Source organism: Dama dama, chromosome 21 (genome assembly GCF_033118175.1).
Source record: "Dama dama isolate Ldn47 chromosome 21, ASM3311817v1, whole genome shotgun sequence".
Taxonomy (NCBI): Eukaryota; Metazoa; Chordata; class Mammalia; order Artiodactyla; family Cervidae; genus Dama; species Dama dama.
The window spans coordinates 59117245-59133199 of NC_083701.1; the positions used below are offsets into that span (position 1 = coordinate 59117245).

Genomic DNA, 15955 nt, shown 5'->3' on the forward strand with positions numbered 1-15955 from the left:
TGACCATACTTAAAATTCATTCTGAGATAATAGTTTAAGAACTGGTAATATGGAAAAGTAATTATATATGTTTTGGACAGTACCTTAACATTATTAACAATAAACTCCTGCATTCCAGAAAGTATATGAGGGGCTTCCAGTTTCCAATAAAACATATAAAGAGCTTGGAAATCATCACTCTCATCCTTACAAGTAAAAATGCAGAACAGACTGAAAATCAACACCTCTTCTTAGTCATCAAAGAATTTAGGTCATAGAGTGGGCAAACTGAAAACTAGAGAAACAGACAAATGGATACAGTCTATCACAGTTTACCAGTAGTACAAGCCCAGGAGCAGAAGGCACACATGGGGCCAGTGTCTGTGGGAAGGCTTTTAGAGACTCCCTTTGGACTAGACTGAAAGTGTAAAATTCCAAGGAGTCCCAGTTTTAGGCATACCACCACACTTCCACAAAGCCCTACCAGCTGCTCCCTGTGAAGACCAGAGAAAAATTTCCTCCAGCATCCAGCAGCAGGAAGGGGAAAAAATTTTTTAAATCTCCCAGAGCTGTCTACTCTCTTTAACAATCCTAATCTCACGGAAAAAAATTTTAAGAGACGCTAAACAATTGAACATCTACTTCCGCTTCACTGACTACGCTAAAGCCTTTGACTGTGTGGATCACAGAGTTGGACACGACGTGGTGACTAAACAACAACTGGGGCTGCTGAATGGCTGTCCCGGAGCAACACCTCACCAGCAAGTCATTAGAATTCCTGAACAATAATGGGATTACAACTAAAAGAACTGCAAGCTGTAGACACTAGTAAGAAGCCTCTAAGGAAACACAAAACAGGAAGGAAGACAAAAATACAGACAGTAGAAGAGAGTAGAAAGCAACAGAACCCCGCCCCCCACCCCAAGCCTAGGCAATCTCCCTGATGTAACTATTTTGGAAATCTGGAGTCTATGAGGGTTTTTAACTTCAGAAGAATGCTAGAACTACACATTGCTGCTAATTTCAGTCAATTTGAGTTCTTAGCATAATAGCAGCTACCCATTCCATACCACCCTGCTCCGAGTAAGGTAGCTGTTTACCTGTTCCTGGAGCAACCTGCCTTCAGTTTGGAGGGCCAGGGTAGGTAATATTGACCCTGCCCCCAAATATAAGATTTGTGCTCTGATCACTGGTTATTACTTCTCATCTCATAGGTGCATATAATGAGGTAAACTGTTTTAATCCCCTCATTGTTGCAAATCCCTTCTCCTTTGGCGAAGGTGACTTCCAGGATATATTTAAAGGACCAGTGCATTTCCCCCACAACTTTCACTTTTCAATTCCTCCCTGCTTTGGGAGCCAGACTTTAAAGACTGAAACTTAAAGTAACTGCATACATGGGAAAAAACAGAAAGTCACTACACTTGCCCAGTGAAAGGGGCAAATTCAGAAAAGACTGAGAAGATTCCAAGTTTATAACACAGCCTGATCCTCAGAAAAACACAGCCTGATCCTCAGAAAGACACAGCCTACAACAGAAAAGAATAAAATTAAATAAAAACAATCACAGAAAGTAACAAAAATTAGTGAAGGGGGAAATATGATTTCCAGACTTACCACATATTTATATTAATGTGACCAGTTTCTTGACTGAGAGCAGGCTGCCTGCCCCAAGACATGCACAATAGCATATAGATTATTTTGAATTAAAGTTACTTGACAAACAATGAGGAAAAACATGATACTTAGAGGAAAATAATGCTCTGGTCCTTCTCTTCCCCCCAAAAGTAAGAAAGAAGTCTCCAGTATGAAGGTATCCCCCCATACCCAAAGCACAGAAAGCGTCCTCATCAACAGAATGAGGAAATTCAAGCCTGAAGAAAGCTGTGTAAAGAGTTTGTGTGCCTTCTTCACTGGTCTGCTACTACAAGTAAAGCCCTTTTGTTAACTTGTCAAAAATAACTGGCTCTTTGTGTAAAATTAATATATAAACAGCCTGACTTGGTCACTTCCAGGGTTTCATTTCTATGAGAACTCTGTGCAAAGAAATTAATTTTTTTTCTCCTGTCAATCTGCCTTGTATCAATTTTTAGACCAGACAAATATCCCCCTTCCCAAAAAAAGTACAAAAAGTGACAGGAAAAATTCACTAGAAGAATGCAAAGGCAGATTTCAAGAGGGAAAAGAAATAATCAGCAAACTTGAAGATGTAACAATAAAATGCACTGAATCTGAGAAAAGAAAACAGATTGAAGAAAAGAGTCTAAGGGAACTACGGGACACCATTAAGTAGATCAACACACGTTTGTTGTGTGAGTTCCAGAAGACAGAAAGAATACTTGGCTGAAATAACGGCTATAAGTTTCCCATATTTGATAAAACACATTAATATAAACATTCAAGAAGATTAACAAATTCCATATAAGATGATATCAAAGAGACCCACACCAAAACAAAATAAACCAACTAAACCAAACAAACATATATAGACTATTATATAGTCTTGTTGGACTATTTCCCAACAAGAAAATCAAACATTCTTCTCCAGTGGAAATGGGGCCTTTTCCAGGAAAAACCATATGTCAGGCCACTAATTAAGTCTCAGTAGACTTTAAAATAGAGAAATCATATAAAGTATCTTCTAAAACACAAGAAATGTCCTCATATATGCAGATGACACCATCCTTATGGCCGAAAGCGAAGAAGAACAAAAGAACCTCTTGATGAAAGTGAAAGAGGAGAGTGAAAAAGCTGGCTTAAAACTCAACATTCAGAAAAATAAGATCATGGTGTCCGGTCCCATCACTTCATGGCAAATAGATGGGGAAACAATGGAAACAGTGACAGACTTTATTTTATTGGGCTCCAAAATCACTGCAGATGGTGATTGCAGCCATGAAATTAAAAGACACTTGCTCCTTGGAAGAAAAGTTATGATCAACCTAGACAGCATATTAAAAAAGAGACATTACTTTGCCAACAAAGGTCCATCTAGTCAAAGATATGATTTTTCCAGTAGTCATGTATGGATGTGAGAGTTGGACTATAAAGAAAGCTGAGCGCTGAAGAATTGATGCTTTTGAACTGCGGTGTTGGAGAAGACTCTTGAGAGTCCCTTGGACTGCAAGGAGATCTAACCAGGACATCCTAAAGGAGATCAGTCCTGAATATTCATTGGAAGGACTGATGCTGAAGCTGAAACTCCAATACTTTGGCCACCTGATGCAAAGAACTCACTCACTGGAAAAGACCCTGACACTGGGAAAGATTGAAGGCAGGAGGAGAAGGGGACAACAGAGGATGAGATGATTGGATGGCATCACCAATTCCATGGACATGAGTTTGAGTAAGCTCCAGGAGTTGGTGATGGACAGGGAAGCCCGGTGTGCTGCAGTCCATGGGGTGACAAAGAGTCGGACACAACTGAGCGATTGAGCTGAACTGCCTGAAAACACAAGAGGATAAAGTGAGGAATTGAAAACAAAAGGAAACCTAGAGAAATCATAAATTCTTTAGAAATTAATTAACATACACTTTAAAACAATGAGTAAAAGAAAATACAAGGAAAATTAGAAAATACTCAGAGACAAATGAAAACAAAACAAAACAAATATATAAAAATTTATGAGATACAGCTAAAGCAGTGCTAAGCAAGAAATTTCTAGGTATAAACAATTACACTAAAAAAAAAAACAAGAAAGACCTCAAAACAAAAGCATAATTTTACAACTTAAGAAACTAGAAAAAAAATACCCAAATAACCCAAAGTCACCAAAAGGAAGGAAATGTTAAAAATTACAGCAGAGACAAATAAAACAGAAAAAATACAATAGAGAAATTCAATGAAACAAAAAGTTAGTTCTTTGAAAAGATTAACAAAACTGACAAATTTTGTTAGATGTAATAAAAAAAGAGAAGAATCAAGTTACTAAAATCATAAGTGAAAGAACACTACTACTACTCTACAAAAGTAAAAAAGGAATCTGAGATTGCTATGAACAAATGTAGGCCAAAAACTGGATAACCCAAATGAAATGAGCAAATTCCTACAAACATAAAACCTACCAAAGAAATAGAAAATCTGAATAGGACTCTAAGTAGTAAAAAGATTGAAGTGTTAATCAAAAATCCTGACAAAGCTCTGGACCTGATGCCTTCACTAATGAATTCTACCAAACATTTCAATAGGAACTAATAACCAATCCTTCTCTAACTTTGCAGAAAAGTCAAAAGAGGAAGGAACACTTCCTAACACGTTGTTTTACACCACCAAACCATAATACCAAAGCCAAAAACACTGTGTGTGCATGCTCAGTTGCTCAGTCATGTCATACTCTTTCCTACACAAAAAGAAAACCACAGATCAATATCTAATACTACCCAAAGCAATCTATAGATTCAATGCAATTCTTATCAAAATCTCAATGATATTTTTGTCAAAATACAGAAAGACATCCTTAATTCACATGGCATCTCAAGGGACCCTGATCAGCCAAAATACTCTTGAAAAGTGAGAACAAAGACACAGGAATCACACTTCCTGATTCCAAAACATACAACAAAGCTACAGTAATCAGCGTGGTACTGGCATTAAGACAGACAAGACCAGCGGAATACAATAGAGAGCCCAAAAATAAACACCTTATAAATATATTCAACTGGATTTTGATCATTCCATGGTATGCCAAGACCATTCCATGAGGAAAGGATAGGCTTTTCGACAATGCTGAAAAATTTGGTAGTCCACATAAAAGACAATGAAGTTAGAGCCTTGCTTAACACCACATGCAAATATTAACTCAAAATGAATCAAAGATCTAAACTTAATATCTAAAACTATAAAAATTCTTAAGAAATGAGGGAGTGTGATATCTCCAGCTTTCTTCTTCCTTTTCAGCACTGTTTTGGCTATTTGAAGTTTTTTGTGTTTCCATACAAATATTACAATTATTTGTTTCAGTTTTGTGAAAAATGTCATTGGTATTTTGCTAAGTATTGCATTGAATCTGTAGATTGCCTTGAGTAGTATGGTCATTTTAACAATTTTAATTTTTTCAGTCCACGAGTAGGACACGTCCTTGTGTTTGTTTGTGTCACCTTCAATTTTTGTCATCAGTGTTATAGTTTTCTTAGTACAGGTCTTTCATGTTCTTGATTAAACTTATTCTTAGGTATTTTATTCATTTTGATACAACTGTAAAAGTAATTGTTTTCTTAATTTATCTTCCTGATAGTTCTTTGTTCGTGTCTAGAAACATGACAGATTTCTGTACATTAATTTTGTATCCTGCAACTTTACTGAATCCAATGATGAGTTCTAATAGCTTTCTGGTGACATCTTTTAGGATTTTCTATATGAGGTATCATGTCATTTACACACAGTGATAGTTTTACTTCCTTTCCAATTTGGTTTTTTCTTTTGTAATCTTATAACAACTTTATTGAGGTGTAATTCACATACAATAAACTGCACATAATCACAATGGAAAATTTGATAAACTTGGACATATATTTATATACATGAAACCATCACCTCGATCAACATAATTAACTACATGCTGCTTCTCTTAATCTTCTTTGTCTTTCTTCCCTGTGTTTATGTGACTACTTTGGTCTTCTTTCTTTTTAAATTAATTGTTATTAATTAGTTTTATTTATTTTCATTGGAGTATAGTTGCTTTACAAAGTTTTGTTAGTTTCTGCCGTACTGCAAAGTGAATTAGTTATACATATACATATATCCCTCTTTCAGGGATCTCCTTCCCATTAAGGTCACCACAGAGAATTGTGTAGAATTCCTGGTGCTATACAGTAGGTTTTCATTAGTTATCTATTTTATACATGGTAGTATATACATGTAAATCCCAATCTACCAGTTCATCTCACCTCCCCTTCCTTCCTTGGTATCCTTAAGCTTATTCTCTACATCTGTGTGTCAATTTCTGCTTTACAAATAAGTTCATCTGTATCATTCACCTAGATTCCAATACAAGCAACATACAATAATTTTCTCTTTCTGACTTCACTCTGTATCACAGGTTCTAGGTCCATCCACATCTCTGCAGATTGCACAATTTCATTCCTTTTTATGGCTGAACAATATTCCATTTTATATAGGTATCACAACTTCTTCATCCATTCATCTGTTGATGAACAGCAGGTTGCTTCCGTGTTCTGGCTTTTGGAAACAGTGCTTCATTGAACACTGGGGTGCATGTGTCTTTTCAAATTATGTTTTTCTCAAGATAAGGGGCTTCTCTGGTGGCTCAGATGGTAAAGAATCCACCTGCAATGCAGGAGACCCAGGTTCAATCCCTGGGTTGGTAAGATCTCCCAGGGCAACGCACTCCAGTATTCTTGCCTGGAGGATCCCACGGACAGAGGAGCCTGGCAGGCTACAGTCCATGGGGTCGCAGAGTCAGACATGACTGAGTGACTAACACTTTCACCTTCACTTTCTCCAGATATATGCCCAGGAATGGGATTGCTGGGTCATATAGTAGTTCTATTTTTTAAGGACCCTCCATAATGTTCTCCATAGGGGCTGTATGACTCACATTCCCACCAACAGTGCAAGAAGGTTCCCTTTTCTCCACACCCTCTCCAGCATTTATTGTTTGCAGATTTTTTGATGATGGTCATTCTGACTGATTTGAGGTGGAAGGTCATTATAGTTTTGATTTGCATTTCTCTAATAATGAGCAATGCTGAGCATATTTTCATGTATTTGTCAGCCATCTGTATGTCTTCTTTGGAGAAACGTCTATTTAGGTCTTCCACCCATCTTTTGATTGGGTTGTTTCTGAAATTGAGCTACATGAGCTGTTTGTCTATTTTAGAGATTAATCCCTCTTCAATTTCTTCATTTGCAAATACATCCTCAACATGGTACTGTATGACAACCTAGAGAGGTAGGATGGGGTGAGGGTGGGGGAGAGGTTCAAGAGGGAGGGACATGTGTATACTTATGCCTGCTTCATGCTGCTGTGTGAGAGAAGCCAACACAATATTGTAAAGCAATTATTCTCTAATTAAAAATAAATAAATAAGTTTAAAAAAGAACAGATGAGTAGTGTGAGCAAAGAAATGTACTGCTTAAGAAAGAATGAAAAGGAATTTCTAGAAATAAGTAACACTGTAACAGGAATGAAGAATGCTTGTGATGGACTCATCAGTAGACTACACTCAGCTGAAAAAGAATAAATGAGCTTAAAAATATGCCAATAAAAACTTATAAAACTGAAAGACAAAGAAAGAAAAGATGGAATAGAATGTCCACGAACTATGGGATAATTTAAAAAAGGTGTAATATACATGCAATGGGAACATCAGAAGGAGAAGAAAGTAAAGAATGGAAGAAATACTTGAAGTAACAAAGACTGAGAATTTTCCAAAATTAATTTTCCAAAATTACAAAATTTTCCAAAATTTCCAAAATTTTCCAAAACAGGTTCCAAGCCATAGACCTAGGAAGCATGAGGAATACTAGGCATGATCAGTAGTTTAAAAAAAAAAAAAAGTTATACCTACGCAAATGCTACTTAAACTGCAGAAAACCAAAGACAAAGAGGAAATTCTGAAAGAAGCCAGAAGGAAAATAAACATCTTAGCTACACAGAAATAAACATAAGAATTACTTTGAACTTCTCTTTAAAAAACAAGCAAGAAAGAAGAAAGTGGAATAAAATATTTGAAGAGTTGAAAGAAAAAAATGACCCACTAACCTACAATTCTGTCTGCAGTGAAATTATTCTTCAAAACTAAATGAGAAATATACCCACTCAGACAAGGAAAAAATTAGGTAATTTGTCATTAGTTTACCTGCCGTTCAAAGAATGTAAAAAGGGGAGAAGAAAATGATATAAGTTGGAAACCAACATCTATATAAAATATAGGAAGAGCATTGGTGAAGGAATAAATGAGGGCAAAAAATATCTTTTATTTTTCTTATTCTTAATTGATCTAACAGAAGTTTGTTCAAAATAATAATAGTAACACAGTTTTTGATGATTATAGCTTAAGGATAAGTGAAATGACTAATACCAATTTTTAAGGTACAAGAGGGAAAAATCAGGAATACACTTTTATAAAGTATTTGTACTACCCCTAAGGTGGTATGGTGTTATCTGAAAGTTGGCTTGGATAAGTTGTTAATTTATGAATCAGTACCAAGCTCTTCAACAACCATTAAAAAATATTATTTTTAAATAAGAAGTATAATCCGTATGTTAAGTGAGGAAAAAAAATGGAATCTAATCATATAAGATGCTGAACTCAAACCAGAGACTGGAGAGAAATAGTGGAAGACCAAAAAAGTAAATAAAATAACAAAGGCAATTATTGGAACAATTACAAATGTGATAGCTATTAACCCAATTATATCAATAATAATTTTAAATGTGGATGATCTAAATCCACCAATTAAAAGATAGAAATTGTCAAAGTAGTGTGTGTGTGTGTGTGTGTGTGTGTGTGTCTGTGTGTCTGTGTGTCTGTGTGTGCGCGCACGCATGCTCAGTCGTGCCAGTTGTGACCAACTCTTTGCAACCCCATGGACTGTAGTCTGCCAGGCGCCTCTGTCCATGGGATTTCCCAGGCAAGAATACTGGAGTGGGTTGCCATTTCAATTTTAAATGTGGATGATCTAAATTCACCAATTAAAAGATAGAAATTGTCAAAGTAGATTAACCAAAAACAAAAAGAGTGTCAACAATGTGTTTTCTATACGAAAACACTTGAAATAGACACAGTTAGGAATGAAGAAAGATATACCATGCTAACAGTAATAAAAAGAAAGCTGGAGAATCTACATTAATTTCAGACAAAGTCACCATCAGAGCAATGAAAATTATCAGAGATAAAGAGGGGCACTCAGTAATGATAAAGAAGTGAGTTTCCCAAGAACACAAAATAACCCTTAATTTGCAGAACCTAACCATAGAATGTCAAAATACAAAAGGAAAAAATGTCAAAATACAAGAGACACAACAAATATACAAACCCACTACTATAGTTAAAGATGTTACACTTCAATCAGTAATTGACAGATCCAGTAGGCAGAAAATGAGCAAGGATATAGCAGAACTGAAGAGCATCATCAATAGAATAGATATAATTGACATTCTATAATACTTCATCCAATGGCAGAATACATATTATTCTCAAGCTCAGTGGGATATTCACCAAGACAGACCACATACTAAACCATAATACACTATACAACAAATTTAAAAGAACATAAGTCATACGTAGTATGCTCTGAGTTCATAATCAAATTAAACTAGAAATAAATGACAGAACTGTAGTGGGAAATCAAAATGTCTAGAAACTAACACACTTCTAAATAATGCAAAGGTCAATGAATTATCAAGAGAAATTTGAAATTTTATGAACTAAAGTGAAAATGAAAATGTATCAAGGTTTGCAAGATGCATCTAAGTACGTGCTTAGACGGAAATTCCTACTACTGGATGCATATGCTAGGGAAAAAAGAAAGATCTAAATCCATAAACTAACTTCCACCTTAGGAAACCGGGGGGAGGCGGGGAGCGGGAGGGAGCAAATTAAGTCTAAAACAAGAAGAAAAGAAATAATAAAAATTAGAAGAATCATCAGTGAAATTTAAAATAGGAAATCAACAGACAAAAATCAACAAAACCAAAAGTTGCCTATTTATAAAGATCAATAAAATTATAAACTCCTAGAGCTAGACTAGTCAAGAAAAAGACACAAATTACTAATATCAGAAATGAAAGGCAGTCTATCACTACTGATCTAAAAATATTAAGAACAATTATATGCCCATAAATTTAATAACCTTCTGAAATGGACCATTTTCTTAGAAAATATAATCTACAAAAGTTCACACAAGGAAAAACAGATAATCTGAATAGGCCCTCATCTATTAAAGAAATCGAATCAGTAGCTAAAAACAGAAATCACCAAGGTCTAGACAGTTCCATCTGTGAATTCTACCAAACAGTTAAAGAGGAAATGGTACCAATCCTCTACACTCTCCCAGAAAAGGAAACCCAGGGAACACTTCTAAACTCACTCTCTGTAGCAGCATCACCTTATTATGGAAACCAGGCAAAGACATTAAAAGAAATGAAATTTATGATGAACATCTCTCATGAACACCAATGAATGTATATTCAACAACATATTAGCAAATTGAATCCAACAATGTATAAAAACAATTGTATAGTATGACCAGGCTGGATTTAACCCAGGTATGCTAGCTCAGTATTTGAAAATTAGTTCATGTAATCAATCGCATCATCAGGCTAAAGAAGAAAAATCATATGACTATGTCAAGAGGTACAGAAAAGGCATCTGACAAAATCCAAGAACCATCCATGATAAAACTCTCAACACACAAGAAATTGAGGAAATGTCCTCAGTTTGATACCAACAACAATAAAACTTACAGCTAACTTCAGACTGAATGATGAGAAATTAAAAGCTTTTCCCTTAAGATCCAGGAGGAGTTAACAACAAAGAGGTCACACAAGGGAATTTTTAGGATAACTGTTGAAACTGTTCTGTATAATACTGTGTGGCTGGATACATGACAATATATAGTTGTCAAAACTCACAGGGGAAAAAACCACAAACCCAACAAAAACATTACAGAGAGTAAATCTTAATGTATACAAATTTTTAAAAAGTCAACCAGAACAGGAGAATCCCAGGATGGAATGAAGAATATGACAAATGAATCTCTGCATGGAAAATGTATAACATAACCTCACTGACAAGGATGGGTGGGGAAATTTGCTGACCTAATTAACATTAGGAAACAAAAATTTAGAAAACTGTAACACTAAAGCCTAAAAAGAACTACACATAAATACTGTAGTCTAACTGCCAAATTTGTTTCACACTGCACAGGTCAGCAATTCTGACTCTATTGTACAGGTAAGCCAGGGTTGAACAATAAGTAAATAAATCACTGCTAATGAGTACCAAATTTTTCACCAAAGGGTAAAGAAGTTACAAATAAGCAAATAAGAGGCTAGAATGGACCCTGCCCGCCCTGCTGGGTTTAGAGTCAGCCCTGCTGGGTTTAGAGTCAAAGATATTGCTCTAAAGTCATGTATATTTATGTATTATAGGTAAAAGTGATAAATAATACGTAGGTAGATACAAGGAAAGAGAGAAAGAGAGGTTTTGTATTTGTTCCAGACCACCACAATAAAGCAAATATCCCAATAAAGCAAGTCACAAAATTTTTGGTCTTCTAGTGCATATAAATATCCGTTTATAATTTTCTGTAGTCTAAGTGTGTGATAGCATTGTATCTAAAAAAAACAATGTGCATACCTTAATTTAAAAATACTTGATTTCCTCTTTCCCTGCCGCCGCGGAGCCGCGCGGAGGCGGAGGCTCGGGTGCATTCAAGATTCGGCTCCACCCGTAACCCACCGCCATGGCCGAGGAAGGCATTGCTGCTGGAGGTGTAATGGACGTTAATACTGCTCTGCAAGAGGTGCTGAAGACCGCCCTCATCCACGATGGCTTAGCACGTGGAATTCGCGAAGCCGCGAAAGCTTTAGACAAGCGCCAGGCCCATCTGTGTGTGCTTGCATCCAACTGTGATGAGCCTATGTATGTCAAGTTGGTGGAGGCCCTTTGTGCTGAGCATCAGATCAACCTGATTAAGGTTGATGACAACAAGAAACTAGGGGAATGGGTAGGCCTCTGTAAAATTGACAGAGAGGGAAAACCCCGTAAAGTGGTTGGTTGCAGTTGTGTGGTAGTTAAGGACTATGGCAAAGAATCTCAGGCCAAGGATGTCATCGAGGAGTACTTCAAATGCAAGAAATGATAAAATAAAAAACTGAGCTCTTAAAAAAAAAAAAAAAAAAAAATACTTGATTTCCAAACAATGCTAACCACCATCTGAGCTTTCAGCAAGTCATAATCATAATCTTTTGCTAGTGAAGAGTTTGTAATAGTGCATGAATTATCAAAATCTGACAAGGAGACACGAAGCGAGCAAATGCTGTTGGAAAAACTGGCATCAATAGACTTGCTCAAGGTAAAGCTGCCACAAACCTTCAGTTTGTAAAAAAAATCTGCAAACACAGTAAAGTGAAGCAGAATAAAATGATGTATGCCAATGGACAGACATATAGAAAAAAAATACATGTAAGTGTTGTCTACATGGGTTAGTATACAGACATATATTTCTTTGTTATGTCCATTGAAAGGGCCTAAAAATAAGTGACACCCAAGTAGCAATTAGCACACCTAGCATCAGTTCTTCATTTGTATTAGGTTGGTACAAACGTGATCGTGGATTCAGATCATGAATTTTAAATCATTATAACTAGGCTCAAACACATCTTTATTAGTCAAAATAGGAACCTTCGTAGCCATTCATTCCACTTTTGAAGCCTGGTTGTGTGACATGCAGTCGAGCGCTGTCATGGACGAGAACTGGGCCCTTCCTGTTGACCAATGTTGCTGCAGATGCAGTCTTCAGTGCATCTCATCGACTTGCTGAGCCTAATTCTCAGATGGAATGGTTTCGCCAGGATTCAGACAGCTGTAGTGGATCAGAGGGGCAGCAGACCACCAGACAGTGACCATGACCCTTTTTTGGGTGCAATTTTGGCTTTAGGAAGTGCTCTGGAGCTTCTTCTCGGTCCATTCCCTGAGCTGGTCATTGTTGATTGTCATATAAAATCCACTCTTCATCACAGGTCACAATCCAATCAAGAAATGCTTTGTTGTTGCACAGAATGAGAAGACAAGACTTCAAAATGACAATTATTTTGATTTGCTGTCAGCTCATGAGGCACCCACTTATCAAGACTTTTTCACCTTTCCAATTTGCTTCAAATGCTAAATGACCATAGAATGGCTGACACTGAGTTCTTGGGTAACTTCTTGTGTAGTTGTATGAGGATCAGCTTCAGTGATCCTCTCAACTGGTTGTTGTCAAGTTCCAATGGCCGGCCACTGCACTCCTCACCTTCAAGGCTCTCATCTCCTCTGCAAGACTTCTTGAGCCAACACTGCGCCATACATTCATTAGCAGTTCCTGGGCCAAATGCACTGTTGATGTTCCAAGTGGTCTACACTGCTTTATGACCCATTTTGAACTCGAATAAGAAAATTACTCAAGTTGGCTTCTTGTCTAACATCATTTCCCTAGTCTAAAATAAACATAAAATACACAGCAAGTAATAAGTCATTAGCAAAAAACATAGAGCAAGAAATGTGCATTAAAATGATGTACAACATAACCACATTTATTTAAGAATGTATTCCAATATCAAATAGCAAAGTTCAACAATGCAAAACTTCAATTACTTTTGCACCAACCTAATACATGCCATTTTCCAACCAAAGAAACCAAGACTACTTGAAGAAATGGCTAATGTGGGGTTACAAAGGAAAAATAGGGGTGAACATAGACTGTCTTGTAATGCCAGAATGAAAGAAAAAGAAAATGGAGCCTACTAATAAGACATAGAAGTCAACGGGAAAGAGCTCCCAACTGGAAAGAGCCAAAGCTGTGACAATTTGAGAACAAAATAAATAATAATATTGATTGTTATCGTTGTGATTTAGTTGCTAAGTCATGTCCAACTCTTTGCAACCCCATGGACTGTAGGTTTCTGTATCCATGGGACGTCCCAGGCAAGAATACTGGAGTGGGTTGCCATTTCCTCCTCTAGGGGATCTTCCCGGCTGAGGGATGGAAACCGCATCTACAGCAACACTTGCATTGGCAGGCAGATTCTTTACCAACTGTACCACCTGGGGAGACCATAACCCCTCAAAAATAAATATGGGCTTCTGTAACAGCTTACTAGGTAAAGAATCCACCTAGCAATGCAGGAGACACAAGAGATATGGGTTTGATCCCTGAGTCAGGAAGATGCCCTGGAGGAAGAAATGGCAACCCACTCTAGTATTCTTTCTGGGATAATCCCATGAACAGAGGAGCCCAGCCAGCTACAGTCCAAAGGGTCGCAGAGTCAGACACAACTGAGCAACTAAGCATGCACATAAACACACATTGATATGAATAGAGAAGGGACATATCTTCCTTACAGAGGAATTCCAAATAATAAATGTAAAAGGTATGAGGCAAATAGAAAATCACCATTAGAATATTGTAGTAATAATTGCTGCAAATAACATAGTGGTCAAAACTTAAAGTAGAAAGAGAATATTTTCATAGCCTCAAAATATCCCCAAAATATTTATTACCATGGTTGTAATATATGTCCACAAACTCTTATGATATTCCTCTATCAAAAATGGTAGAACTTAACCCCTCTCCCATCAAATGGGGACTAGAATTAATGACTTACTTCTAACAATGAAAATGGAAAGGGAAAAAATAGTAACTTTACAGTGGAGAAACTTGACAGACATCACTCTAACCATGGGGTCAAAATTAACCCTCAATATAATGTAAAACGACTGTGGAATTCTTCCCAAAATTCATAATCCCAGTCTAATATAAGAAAATATTTTTAAAAATTGAGTGACATTCTATAAAATATCTAGTCAGTAGTCTTTGAAAAGTGAAAATCATGAAAACAAAGATTGACTAAGAAATTGTCAGAAATTGGAAGAGCCCTTAAGAGACATGACAACTAAATGCAAATCTGTATCCTAGATTGGATCCCAGAAATAGAAATATTAACAGGAAAAATGGTAAAATTCTAGTAAAGCCTATTGTTTAGTTACCAGTACTGTTTTCTTTGCTTTGATAAATACATCATGGTTATATAAACTGTTAACAGTGCAGAAAGTTAGGTGATAAGGATACAAGAATTCTCTATCCCATTTTTGCAACTTTTCTGTAAAATCAAAAATTACTTCAAAATGAAAATTTGGGGGGAAATACCTTCCAACAAAGAAAACTCCAAGCCTATATGGCTTCAATGATGAATTCTTAAAAATTTAAGGAATAAATATTTGTTTTTCACAGATATTTATCTTTCATAAAATCATACATCTCTCAAAACAGAAGAGAACACTTTACATCTCTTATTGTAAAGCCAGTACTATTACTCTGATACTGAAACTAGAAAGTCAATTCAAGAAAAGAAAACTATGATGGCCTACAATCTAAAAAGCAGAACAACAGACTAGAGAACATATACCATCTGATCAGAGTTTTGAAACAGATAAGATGTGCCAATTACTGACTTAATATTTCCCAGCCCCAAACCTACCCTTCTACACTTGACTCTGATTCTGATGCTGGGCTACCTGCCACCACCCACTTCTTTGTCAGCTGGCCCCATATTAGGCTCCGCCACTAGGAAGCGCTAATGGGAGATTACAAGACTGGAAGAGAAAGAACTTGAACCTTCCCAGTTTTTCAAAATGTGTGCTTTCTGTTGCCTTTCCTCCTGCTTCAAGTTCTTGTTATCAACATTTTCTTCTGCATACTGTGACAGTTATTATATAGAGACATTGGGTTTTTTTTTTTTTTTAATTTTTATTATTATTATTTTTTTTTTTTTTTCCAGTGGGTTTTGTCATACATTGATATGAATCAGCCATGGATTTACATGTATTCCCAATCCCGATCCCCCCTCCCACCTCCCTCTCCACCCGATGAGACATTGGGTTTTTACACAAATAGTCTGTACCTTAATTTTATCTCTTCCTTGTATATCTTGGGGTTTTTTTCTATATTGGTGCATATAGAGATATCACATTTATATTAATAAATTCATTATTACTTTGTAGAGCTATGCCATAATTTATTTAACCAGATTATAACTTATCTTTTGCTATTACAAACATTCTTCTGTACATGTCACATTGCATATGTGCAAAATACCGGTAAGACTGGGCTTCCCTGGGTGGCTCAGCTGGTAAAGAATCCGCCTGCAGTGTGGGAGACCTGGGTTCGATCCCTGGGTTGGGAAGATCCCCTGGAGAAGGGAACTTGTCTACCCACTCCAGTATTCTGGCCTGAAGAATTCCATGGACT

The 15955-nt window shown here is 36.5% G+C and overlaps 2 protein-coding genes across 6 annotated transcripts in view; one reads left to right on the forward strand and one right to left on the reverse strand.

Annotated features, from left to right (window-relative positions):
• RIMS2 (regulating synaptic membrane exocytosis 2) overlaps nucleotides 1–15955 on the reverse strand; it is a 599507-nt gene that overhangs the window by 497072 nt on the left and 86480 nt on the right. The gene's annotated exons all lie outside the window — the stretch shown is intronic.
• On the forward strand, nucleotides 11326–11848 carry LOC133042726 (small ribosomal subunit protein eS12). The gene has a single exon (XM_061123623.1). The coding sequence runs from the start codon at nucleotides 11411–11413 to the stop codon at nucleotides 11807–11809; it is 399 nt and encodes a 132-aa protein (XP_060979606.1). The 5' UTR covers nucleotides 11326–11410; the 3' UTR covers nucleotides 11810–11848.

What these genes read in the sequence shown, in the direction of transcription:
- LOC133042726 (XM_061123623.1), top strand. Translation starts at nt 11,411, where the DNA reads ATGGCCGAGGAAGGCATTGCTGCTGGAGGTGTAATGGACGTTAATACT.